Genomic DNA, 12,800 nt, shown 5'->3' with positions numbered 1-12,800 from the left:
GGTACAGTACTGGGGGTGACGGGTCTGTCACTGTATAACACCTGGGTACAGTACTGGTGGGGACAGGTCTGTCCCTGTATAACACTGGGGTACAGTACTGGGGGGGACGGGTCTGTCCCTGTATAACACTGGGGTACAGTACTGGGGGTGACGGGTCTGTCACTGTATAACACCTGGGTACAGTACTGGTGGGGACCGGTCTGTCCCTGTGTAACACTGGGAATACAGTACTGGTGTGGACGGGTCTGTCCCTGTATAACACTGGGGTACAGTACTGGTGGGGACGGGTCTGTCCCTGTATAACACTGGGGTACAGTACTGGTGGGGACGGGTCTGTCCCTTTATAACACTGGGGTACAGTACTGGTGTGGACGGGTCTGTCCCTGTATAACACTGGGGTACAGTACTGGTGGGGACGGGTCTGTCCCTGTATAACACCTGGGTACAGTACTGGTGGGGACGGGTCTGTCCCTGTATAACGCTGGGGTACAGTACTGGTGTGGACGGGTCTGTCCCTGTATAACACTGGGGTACAGTACTGGTGGGGACGGGTCTGTCCCTGTATAACACCTGGGTACAGTACTGGGGGGGACGGGTCTGTCTCTGTATAACATTGGGGTACAGTACTGGTGTGGACGGGTCTGTCCCTGTATAACACCTGGGTACAGTACTGGTGGGGACGGGTCTGTCCCTGTATAACACCTGGGTACAGTACTGGTGGGGACGGGTCTGTCCCTGTGTAACACCGGGGTACAGTACTGGTGGGGGCGGGTCTGTCCCTGTGTAACACTGGGGTACAGTACTGGTGGGGACGGGTCTGTCCCTGTGTAACACTGGGGTACAGTACTGGTGGGGACGGGTCTGTCCCTGTATAACGCTGGGGTACAGTACTGGTGTGGACGGGTCTGTCTCTGTATAACATTGGGGTACAGTACTGGTGTGGACGGGTCTGTCCCTGTATAACACTGGGGTACAGTACTGGTGGGGACGGGTCTGTCCCTGTATAACACCTGGGTACAGTACTGGTGGGGACGGGTCTGTCCCTGTGTAACACTGGGGTACAGTACTGGTGGGGACGGGTCTGTCCCTGTGTAACACTGGGATACAGTACTGGTGGGGACGGGTCTCTCACTGTGATAACATGATATGTAGATGCTGTATTGTGCTTAATTAGGATCAGTTTCAAGATGTTAATGTGTTTTTAAACCCTCTTGAGCTTTTTGCCCTTTCCACTTCCCATTGGAATGATTGTGCTGCTTTCACTGAAGGGGTTGTACGGATGTTCTTTACGTTCCCTGACCTAATTGATGCAGGATCCCGACTCCCGATACAATGTCCTCTCTTCATTTTTTGTATTTTGCCTTTCTCCAGTTTGGCGGTAACCCGTTCACAGCATTGGGTGGAGGTTCTGACAGCAATGCCCAGCCGTCCCGAACAGAGAACAGAGAACCTTTACCGAATCCCTGGGTGCCAACCTCACCGGCCTCCCCAGCTACCGGCTCAGGTAGTGATGGAGGGAACAGCACAAACCAGACGACACAGCCTGTATCGAACCCTTTCGGTATCAACGCAGGATCCCTAGGAAATGGTACGTAAATACAGGTGGCCTCCGCCTTGAGCTCCCTGTGAAACCGTGAAGGGGATTCGTTAAATGCCTGTATTCCTCATCTTAATTCACACAATTTCTGTTCAGCCCACTGTGACCCATCAAATAATATTCCCAGAACAGGGACAGCATTTGGTTAGATACAGAATAAAACTTCCTGTGTGCTGTTTCCATCTCTCTCTCCCCGGGCAGGGACAGCACAGGGTTAGATTCAGAGTAAAGCTGCCTCTACACTGTTCCCCATCAAAACTCTCAGGACAGGGATGGCATGAAATTAGATACAATGAAAAGCTACCTCTACAATGTGCCCATCAGACACTCCCAGAACAGGGACAGCATTTGTTTAGATACAGAATATAACTTCCTGTATTCTGTCCTCAACTCTCACTCCCAGGGCAGGGACAGCACGGGGTGAGATCCAGAGTAAAGCTGCCTCTACACTGTCCCCATCAGACACTCCCAAGACAGGGACAGCACGGTGTTAGATACAGGTTAAAGCTTCCCCACCCACGCCCAATCAAGCACTCCTGGGACAGGGATCGCATGACATTAGGTACAGAGTAAAGCTCCACTGTGGTGTTATTGTTAAACAGTTCGAGGAAAAGGAAAGTGCAGAGGAACTAAAGCTCCCTGTTTATTGTTGACAGTATTTAATCCTTGCCCTACACAGTGGCTCATCCCTGCAGATTTTTCCTTGTGATATATTTTCCTCAGATTGCAGAAAATCACCTGCCTCCTGGTCTCTCTGTCACTGCAAACTTCCCTGCAAAGGTTGTTCACTTCCTGGTGCTGGCTGGTGCAGTGCCTCAGCTGGCCTCCAGAGGATGTGCAAGTACAGTGTGATGGGAGGAGCTTTGCAAACGCAAGTGTGAGGAATGGCCACTCACTGCCTGTTATAGAACAGTACAGCACAATACAGGCCCTTCAGGGTCTCAGCCATTTGCTTGTCCTAACTCACATGCCCCATTTCAATGGGGTGGGTGTTTGGTGAGAGCCGCTGGGTGAGCAGAAAGGAGCTCGTGAAGAGAGTATTTACCGATTCGCTACTGGGCAGCTCGTGCTGTGTTCATAAAGGCAGACAGCTTGAGGAGGACCCAGGCCTGTACTGCTCGAGTCTGGTTCTGGCTCCCGTTATCGTGGGGTGGGCAGCAGATGTGGGGAAATCTTACCTGGTGTCCTTTTGGTGTCTGAGGGCATGTCAGCTCAGAAAAGCTGCTGTCTCTAGCACAGTAATTGTTCACGGATCCCTAAGTCACGTGAATAGGATAATTAAGGCACGTGGGAGACCATTTCATCAGTCATGGCATCGAGTATTTGAGCAAGGAGGTAATGTCGAAGTTGTACAGAGCGTTGGTCAGGCTGCAGCTGGAGTACTGTCTGCAGTTCTGCCAACCTCGCTCCAGGAGCGATGTGATAGCACTCAGGGTACAGAGGAGGTTCACCAGGATGTTGCCTGGGATGGAGAAACTGAGCTATAAGGAAAGGCTAGATATCTTGGATTGTTTTCTTCAGAGCAGAGAAGACTAAGGTGGGGGACATGATTGTGGTGTATTATAATTATGAGGGGTATGGACAGGGTGAAGAGAGAACAGCTGTTCCCCTTGGTTGAGGGGTCAATCGTGATAGGCTAGTTTTAGAATAACGGGCAGCAAATTCAAAAGGGGTTTGGCAAAATACTTTTTCACTCAATGGTGATGGGATTCTGGAATGCACTGCCTGGGGAGGGGGGTGGCGGTGAGGTTGGGGGTTGTGGTCTCCCATTTAAGTGAGGAGAATTCTTTTCTCTGGTGGTGGAATGCTCTGCCCCAGAGGGCAGTGGAGGCCCAGTCTCTGGATTCATTTAAGAAAGAATTGGATAGAGCTCTTAAAGATAGTGGAGTCAAGGGTTATGGAGATAAGGCTGGAACAGGATACGGATTAGGAATGATCAGCCATGATCATATTGAATGGCGGTGCAGGCTTGAAGGGCTGAATGGCCTACTCCTGCATCTATTGTCTATTGGTTGAGTGTGATCGTCTTCTGCGGTGAGCGTTGGAAGGAGGGGCGTGGTTTGTGTCCCCTATTGTGGGAGGTGGCAGCTTCTAGCAATCTTTTTGGGGGTTTGACGGCGCAGTTTGACCAGAAGTGGCCGTCAGCACTCTCGAGCGCCCCTGCCTTGTTTCTTGTTAATTTTTCTATGTCTGTTCTCTTTCCCCCCACCCAGGAATGTTCAACAGCCCGGGGATGCAGAGCCTAATGCAGCAGATCTCGGAGAACCCACAGCTAATACAGAACATGCTTTCGGCACCGTATATGAGGAGCATGATGCAGTCGCTTTCGCAGAACCCTGACCTCGCCTCACAGGTAGTGGGTCACTCGGCCAGTGACGAGGCTGGAGCCTGTTCCCCAATATGCTACCACCATCAGGCAAACCTTCAGGGGCCTGGAGCGGGGTGTGTGCGGGATCTGAGAGAATGATGTGCGCCTGAAGGTCAAGGCAAAGTCCTCTGTCAAGAGCAGTGCATCCGGCTCAGGAGGAGGCCATTCGGCCGGTCATCTCCATCCCAGCTCTTTTTAAGAGAGAGAGACACACCCAGTTATTCCCACAGTCCAACACAGCCCTGAGCGGCCCCCCCTCTGGGCTGCCTGCTCCTTGGGTTTTCCCAGTAGTCGGCCGACGAGGTGCTGGGAACGTGAACTGGTCTCCCTGTTTGGATGCCCCCTGAACTGTCTACTTCAGGGGACTGTTCGCCCCCTCGAGCCTGCTCCACCGTTCAGTTTGATTGTAGCTGATCGTCCAACTCAGCGCCTGCCCCTTTCCATGCACCACCCCCTCGATATCCCCAATATCGGGTCTGCCGGAATCTGTCTGGACACGGCCTGCTAACTCGGCACCGGATGGTGGGGATCCCCAATGAGCACGCTGTATGTGGGCGTCCTCCCATTTGCCATTGGGGACCTGGGCTAGTGGCTGTTGCCCGTTACCGCAGACTCCCAGCCCAACTGTATGTTTTGTGGCGCTATGGAACATGTTTATGAGAGTTGTGGGCGTAACCCTCCAATGGTTATGTTCATGCCTGGGTGTCCTTACAGAAGGAGCGTTGTTCATCAATGCCTTTAGAGAGAGGTGGGCACCACAGGCAATACAGAGCTTTATTACTCCTTCTAACTCCATTTTCATTTGGTCCCTTCCTGCTCTCCTTCGATGCTCTGCATTGTCCATAGGGGCTTTGCTTGTAAGTACTCAGTTGGGTACACTGTTTTTTTACTGGTGGTTAATGCTAGTTTAAAAAGGAAAAAGCATAATCGAGAAGTCTGATCAATCTCTGTCATGAATACACTTGACGGCTGAGCCACCCACAGCCCTTTGCTCTGGAGAGCTCCGAAGATTCACCGAGCTCGATTCCTCCTTGTCTCAGTCCTACACGGCCGCCCCCTTATCCTGAGACCCCCGTCCCCTTATTCTAGACTGTCCTCCAAGCTGGAGCAGGTGGGGCAAGGGGAGAACCCCCCTCTCTGCAGCTTCCCTGTAAGAAGTATTGTCTGGTCTAGCACGGTGTGTCAAACGTCATGCAGAAGGCTGCCTTCACCCTGTTAAGGGGACAGGGTCTGTGCGTTTTCCAGTCACTTTCTCTTCGTCCTTTGGACAGGTCCCAGGAGATGATGGTGTCTGCTGACCTCGGCTACACGTTGTAGGTTTTATGCCCGAGACGTCGACTCTCCTCCTTCGATGCTCCCTGTCCGTCTGTGCTTTTCCAGCACCCCACTCTTTGGCTGCACGTTGTGCGGGTCAGCCTGAGCAGACAGCTACCACCTCTGCTATCCCTTTTTGCATAACCTCATTGTGATGCCACACACACACACACACACCCCCCCCCCCCCCGTTGGTTACCGTGCAGAGGGGCTGTTGGCTGCAAGCTTTATTTGCACTTGTCGATGTCGTGAATGTCACTTCCTCTCGTTACATCGCCCATGGTCAGGAAGGGCTGCACTGCTGTCCTGATGGGAAAGTACGACATTAGCAGATGCCCACTTTCTGCCAGGATGGGCGGGAACAGCACTGCAGTCTCTAACTGCGACTCTGCACCGTTTCATTGTGAAGAATATTCCATGTAAATCCCAGGACCACACAACACAATGTCTGTGGTGCTGCCTCGCTGGGACAAGTGATTTACTTTTTATCCTCTCCCCAAGCTGAGAGAGACCATTCGGCCCTAAATTTATTCAGGCAACCTGCTTCTTTTGTTCATGCACTTGTGGGTTCATAGGGTCTCTGTGTCAGTGCGTGTGGCTTGTGTAACGTGTCGTCTCTAATGACTCCCCCCTGTCCCTCCCCATCCTTCCTGTGTGCGTATGAATGGCTGCTGTAACTCTCTTCCCTAACGATTCCCCCCTCGTTCCTTCCTGTAGATCTTGATGAATAACCCCTTGTTTGCTGGCAACACACAGCTGCAGGATCAGCTCCGCCTCCAGATGCCTGTCTTCTTGCAGCAGGTAAAGCTCGTTCCCAGCCACTGTTCAGGCAGCACTTGTCCAGCCGCCGTCTGGCTCAGCCCTTAGAGCAGCCGAGGGCCTTCTGCCGCAGCTCGCTGTCAACAGAGTGTCAGGGCACTCTGGGGGAGACGGGGACACACTGCATAAAACCAGCACAGTCAGGAAGCCCATCCCTAAAACAGCAAGCTTGTGTTCAGCTTGGGGAGGACTGGGGAAAAGCAATCTGGGGATAGTGTAGAAGGAGCTTTACTCTGTATCTAACCCGGTGCTGTCTGTGTCCTGGGTGTGTTTGATTGGGGGGGGGGGTGGGGGGGTTGGGGCAGTGTAGAGGAAGTTTTACTCTGCATCTAACCCCATGCTGTCCTTGTCGTGGGAGACTTTGATGAGGGGACAGTGTTGAGGCCGGGAGACACGGTGAGGAGAATTGGAGCAGGGTGAGATGCGTGGATGTTTTCCGTTGAGGCAGTGAGTTGTGGTGATCTGGAACACGCTGCCTGAAAGGGAGCCGATTCAGGAGGAACTTCCAAACAGAGACTGCTGGAGTTGGAGGAATAGGTGAAGGATTTGGGAAAGGAGTGGGAGGGACAAGGGCTCATCGGCGCGTGCTTTCAAAGTCCAGCTGCACTGGGCAGAGTGACCTGGCTCGTGTCTCTAAAGCGGCTTGCTCTCTCCCAGATGCAGAACCCTGACGTGCTGTCGGTAATGGCCAACCCCCGTGCCATGCAGGCCTTGCTGCAGATCCAGCAGGGACTCCAGACACTGCAGAACGAAGCACCGGGACTCCTGCCAGGGTAAGGGCACTCACACTCTGCACAGAGACGCGACTCTCCCGAATCGGGCACCAGCTACCTGCTCTCTATGTCCCACCCTCTGGAGATAACCCCAGGCTTCCCTACCCAGCTGAAGGGAAAACCATTGCACCCTTCTCCCTCCCTGCCTCACTTGCCCCCCCCCCCGGCCTCAGCTTCTCTGGAGAGCGGCAGACCCTTCCCCTGCACGTTTAAATTGGTTCTGACTCTCCTGAGGGCACTGTGGGACTCGGGTGTGTGGCTGAGGAGAGAGTGGGCTGCTCCGGGGAGGGGAGGAAGTGACCCACAGACCCCCATGGCCTGTGTTAATTGTGATGGCAGTGAGTGGCACTGCTTGACTCACTGGGTTGGGGGTTGTCATTGACCAGGCACCGTTAACACACCCTGGCTGCAAGAGCAGCTCGGAGGCTGGGAGCCCTGCACTGAGTAACCCACCACCCATCCCATCATCAAAGTGGTCCACGCCTGGATGGGGGCAGCTCTAACAACACTCAAAGCCATCCAGGACAAAGCCCGTTTGATTGGCACCACATCCACAAAGATGCTGAAGAAGTCGGAGGCGATAAAGTGTGGCGCTGGAAAAAGCGCAGCAGGTCAGGCAGCACCTGAGGAGCAAGAGTGTCGACATTTCACACATAACCCTTCACCAGGATGCCCCGAAACGTTGACGCACTCTTGCTGCTCAGGTGCTGCCTGACCTGCTGCGCTTTTTCCAGCGCCACACTTTATCACCACATCTGCAAGCCCCTTCCCTCCACTGCCGATGCTCAGTTTTACCAAGGTACACTGCAGCAACTCACCAAGTCTCCTTCCAAACCCGTGACCTCCGTCCCCTGGAAGGACAAGGGCAACAGATACGTGGGTGCACTTGCCCTCCGAGCCTCCACACACGCACAATCCTAACTCGGCTGTTCCTTCAGGGTCAGAATCCCAGAACAGCTCCTGCGGTGGTTCAAGATGACGGCTTCCCACTTTCTCAAGGAGGATGCAGTTAGGCACAAGGGATTAAATGCTGTGTGTGGGCTGACAGGTCGTTGAAGAGCTTGATGTCTTGTTTCTTCCCGCGCAGGTTCAGTCCCGCCGCTCCGGGTTCTGTGGGCGGCCTCGGGGGTCTGGGCAGCGGCTCGACGCCTGCCACGACGACGGCGGCAGCACCCACCACGCAGAGCAGCGGGGGCATCAGCACCAGTCCGGAGAGCCCGGCCTCCGCGGGGCCTGGGGCCGGGGCCAGCAACCCCCAGCAGCAGCTGATGCAGCAGATGTTACAGATGTTAGCGGGGGCTAACACTCAAGTAAGGAGCGCTCCCTGTAACCGAACGCGGCGACAGTGTGCAGCGATTGATTGTCAGGCCACACCCTGGACCCTGCAAGGCAAGGGGCTCAAATCAAAGTGTCCCTCCAAATGTGCCTTTACGTAGCATTCCATGGCTTTGCAATGCCCCACAGAGCTTGGCGTAGAATAATTGGAGTGTGATTGCAGGCAGAACGTGCACAATAAAGCAAGTCAAGCTACATACCGCAAGAGCCCACAGCCAACGACGTGCTTGTAAAGGAATGTTAGTTGAGGGATAGACACCTTTCCAGTGCTTTGGAGCTTACCTGCTCTTATAGCTCTGACTGTTGGATCTTGTATATGGTGTGGTGGCGCAGTTGTTAGCACCACTGCCTCACAGTGCCAGGGACCCAGCTTCCATTCCACCCTCGGGCATCTGTCTGTTGTGCAGTTTGCACATTCTCTGCGCGTGTTTCCTCCAGGTGCTACAGCTTCCTCCCACAGACCAAAGATGTGCAGGTTAGGGTGGATTGGCCATGCTAAATTGTCCCATAGTGCCTAGGGATGTGCAGGTTAGGGTGGATTGGCCATGTTAAATTGTCCCATAGTGCCCAGGGATGTGCAGGTTAGGGTGGATTGGCCATGCTAAATTGTCCCACAGTGCCCAGGGATGTGCAGGTCAGGGTGGATTGGCCATGCTAAATTGTCCCACAGTGCCCAGGGATGTGCAGGTTAGGGTGGATTGGCCATGCTAAATTGTCCCACAGTGCCCAGAGATGTGCAGGTTAGGGTGGATTGGCCATGCTAAATTGTCCCACAGTGCCCAGGGATGTGCTTGGTTGGGGGGAGTTGGTTCTGGGTGAGATACTGTTTGGAGGTTTGGTGTAGACTCATTGGGGCTGAATGGCCTGCTTCCACACTGTCAGGATTCTGTGATAACCTCCCGAGGCGGGTTGGCCCCAGTTTAACTGTTCAGGGTGACACCTCCCACAGTGTGGTGCTGTCCCCACTGCCTGTCTAAGGGTAGCTTGAACCGTGTGCTCCTGACTCCCTCTGGGAGACTGTGACACCCATTTTGATCTGACATGTCCAGCATTATCTGGGCCCAGTCTGTCCCACTGCTGCTGCACCTTTATGTCACCTGGGACTTTTTGAGTGGGGCTTGAACCCCCACTCACAAGTGATGTGAGTGAGTGGATTTTAGGATCATGGGGCTACAGTTGACACTTGGCGCGGGTCATAGAGGGCTTGAAGTCCACAGGAGGTGACTGAATATTAAAAGGTGATGCAGGGTTTTCTTACTGTAGTGTCTTATTGGAGTCGTATGCTTAAAATGAATCCCAGTTATTCCTTGTGTCGTCATAAAGTTAATAATGTTGTAAAAGCACAGCAAATTCCCTAATTTCCTGTCTCATGGGCAATGACTGACAGAAAGCACGGACTAGATTCCTGTATTTTTTAATTACTATTCTACAAGTTATTACAAATACTTTAGCTGCAAGTCAACAATTACAATTTGTTGCCATGAAACTGTGGTTAAAGCTCTAAATCCTCCCCTACACACGTGCAGACATTGGTGTTACAGGTGGAGGGAAATTCTAGGAAGGAAGTTCGATGTTCCCTGCCCACAAGGTTTGCTGAGATGCTGGGTTTTTTTTGGCTTGTCCGGACTTGTAGGAGGCACAGAACAACTGATTCGCAACCTACCCAGTCTCTGACTTATTGGTTAGAGTTTTAAAAAAAAAACTCCCACCACAACAGGTTTTCGTCCAACAGGTTTATTTGTAAGTACAAGCTTTGGAGTGCTGCTGCTTCATCAGGTTGTCAACTAGCTACCTGACGAAGGAACAGTGATCCAAACGCTTGTACTTCCAAATAGACCTGTTGGACTATAACCCGGTGGTTGTGATTTTTAACCTTGTCCACCCCAGTCCAACACCAGAACCTCCCCATTATTGGCGAAAAGCAGAACTCTACAGCAACTGAGGCGTGGTGGGGGGGGGAAATAAGCCAGCTTTCTTGAGATAATTTTTTCCTGAAGAGACACAAGACAGCTCATTCCTTTTCAGAGATCTGAAAGCCTCTGACCCTATCGTTCACTCCCTCCTCAATCTATTCAGACCTGAGAGCCAATCTCATTGCTTGTTAGCAGGCAGAAGTTCTTTCACTGCTCCACAGACCAATCAGCTATCTGTGGCCGGCCGAATCTCCCTGCCTACTCCTCTATAACCTTGCTCCCACTGTTTGAGCAAGCAACATCACTTACAGTGAGTATTGGCAGCTTCTAAAAAGTGTAGAAATCCCTTCCGCAATCCTTGCTTTTAAAAAAAAAACAGATGAGTCGTCCTATTTTAGTCCATGATCCCAGACGCAGAGAAATAAAAGATTGTATGGTCTTTACATGATTGCGTTAAAGCAAGCACCTCAGCCAATATTGCATAGTCAGTAGAATCAGAGTTTGTGGTGCTCCTGGTGGCCACCGTTTGTCCTGTGTAATCGGTGGTGAGCGCCTGACACGTGATGCAGTCGTAACGTCACTGGGACCAGCTCCCTGGAACCACTGGCTCATCTTCTGGAATCCCACTGCGGCAGTTGGTGGAATTTCCATTGGTTTTAAAAGTCTTGAGGGAGAAAAGCTCATTAATGGCGACCCCGTAACGGCTGTCAGTTGTTGTACTAACCCATCGAATTCACTGATGTCCTACTGGAAGTGAAATCTGCTGTCCTGACCTGGTCCGGCTGACGTGAACTGCAGACCCACATGGAACGAGGGTTTATTGCCCATCCCCAAAGGGCAGGTAGGAGTCCAACCCTATTGATGTCGATCTGGAGCCACCTGTAGGCCTGCCCACATAAGGATGGTGGCATCCTTCCTTAAAGAGCATTACTGAGCCTGACGGGTCTTCCCTGACAATCAACAGTGCAGCTCAGTGGTTAGCACCGCTGCGTCACGTCGCCAGGGACCCAGGTTCAATTCCAACCTTGGGGTCACCGTCTGTGTGCAGCTTGTACGGTCTCCCCGTGTCTGTATGAGTTTCCTCTGGGTGCTCTGGTTTCCTCCCACAATCTAAAAGTGAGGTGAATGACCATGTTAAATTACCCATAGCGTTCAGGGATGTGTTGGAATGGTCAGGGGTAAATGTAGCATAATACAGTGGGGATATGGGTGGGGTAATATTCAGAGGGTCAGTGTGGACTTGTTGGGCCGAAGGGCCTGTTTCCACACTGTAGGGATTCTATATTTTAAAATAAAAATGGGGCATTGTTGGGTCTGTCATTTGCAGATTTTTTTTTGTTTTAAATTGAACTCCTACCTCTACCACAACCGGATTCACACCCAGGTCCTCAGAACATGACCTGGCTCTCTGAGTTCACAGTTCAGCAATAATACCATGAGGCAGTCACCTCCCCTCAGATGCAGTTGATTCTTCGCTGCCCCCTGGTGAATGATGTGGCTAATAAAGGCAGGGCCGGCCAGCGATGCCCTCATCCCATGAATGAACTTCTTTTTAAAAAAAAAACCTGGCTTATGTCTGGGATCCTCAAGCTGTCACTACCCGTGTGTGCAACAGGCCATCGTGCACAAAGCTGCTGAGCCTTGCAGTGAAACAAAGGCCATTACTGATTTGTCCCTTCTCTCCTCACCCCCTCGCAGGTCCAAAATCCTGAAGTGCGGTTTCAGCAGCAACTGGAGCAGCTCAGCGCCATGGGTTTCATTAACCGAGAGGCCAATCTTCAGGCGCTTATAGCCACCGGAGGAGACATAAATGCTGCTATCGAGAGACTCCTGGGCTCACAACCTTCTTAAGCACGGGAGGAAGAGCCCCCCACCCCTACTCCCCACCTCCCCCTCCCCCTCCCCATTGCCTCTGGTGTTCCCACCATCCTTATTTTATTCTGCAGCGGGAGAGCAGGCTCCGCAGGAGGATAGTAAACTGACATTTTCAGTCAGTGATACAAAACACAACACACCGGAAACAGCAACAAACCAACAGCTCGTTCAAAACTCATCTCCACCCTTTTACAGTACGTATCGTCCAGTGGCTTTAATTGAAAACAACACTGTTTGTCCTGTTGACTTGTAAAAAAAAAACAATAGAAGAGAGAGAGAGAGACACACACACAAACACTGACACGCTGTACAGCATTTGTTGGCCTAGTTTTCCCCACCCCGCCCGTCTCCCACTTTGCTTCTGTGTTCTGTATTTGCTATCAGAGCCTGGATCCAGTGGTTTAAAACAAAAAATCAAAATGTGAACATAGCATAAAAAAAATTACCAACGGCTTGAGTCACTCTCCTCATTTTAAAGTCTTTAGTTCTCCCCCCCCCCCACCTCTCAACCTCTTTTCCCCCCCCCCCCCTCCCACCCACCTGAAAGGCAGGGCAGACCCCCCCCCCAATTACATTCTGTGTTCTCCTGACCAAGGCGATCAAAGCCCTGGGGTTTCCGCACCCTGAGTTTGGTGGATGGGATCGGTCTGTGCTTGTTTTTGATCGGCGTGGATTTTCTGCACCTCGAAGGGTTGGGCGTGGCGCTTAACGCTTCCAGTTTGTCAAGAAAGGCTCGATAGTTTGGAATTGGGTCATTTCACATTTTGTTCGGTGTTGCTTGTTGATCAGAGAGTATGACTGCACCA

At 52.1% G+C, this 12,800-nt stretch overlaps 1 protein-coding gene across 1 annotated transcript in view; it reads left to right on the top strand.

Annotated features, from left to right (window-relative positions):
- Positions 1-12,446, top strand: part of ubqln4 (ubiquilin 4) — a 40,995-nt gene extending 28,549 nt beyond the window's left edge. The window contains exons 6-11 of the mRNA XM_072548750.1: positions 1,372-1,588; positions 3,811-3,950; positions 5,997-6,080; positions 6,756-6,871; positions 7,959-8,181; positions 11,818-12,446. Of these exons, the coding sequence (XP_072404851.1) occupies positions 1,372-1,588; positions 3,811-3,950; positions 5,997-6,080; positions 6,756-6,871; positions 7,959-8,181; positions 11,818-11,970 (933 nt within the window). The 3' untranslated portion in view covers positions 11,971-12,446. The remainder of the gene's footprint in view (positions 1-1,371; positions 1,589-3,810; positions 3,951-5,996; positions 6,081-6,755; positions 6,872-7,958; positions 8,182-11,817) is intronic.
- The last annotated feature ends 354 nt before the right edge of the window (positions 12,447-12,800 follow it).

The sequence above is a fragment of the Chiloscyllium punctatum genome, chromosome 28 (assembly GCF_047496795.1).
Source record: "Chiloscyllium punctatum isolate Juve2018m chromosome 28, sChiPun1.3, whole genome shotgun sequence".
Classification (NCBI taxonomy): Eukaryota; Metazoa; Chordata; class Chondrichthyes; order Orectolobiformes; family Hemiscylliidae; genus Chiloscyllium; species Chiloscyllium punctatum.
The sequence above is the reverse complement of the archived record's forward strand: the minus strand, read 5'-3'. Positions and strand labels throughout refer to the sequence as shown.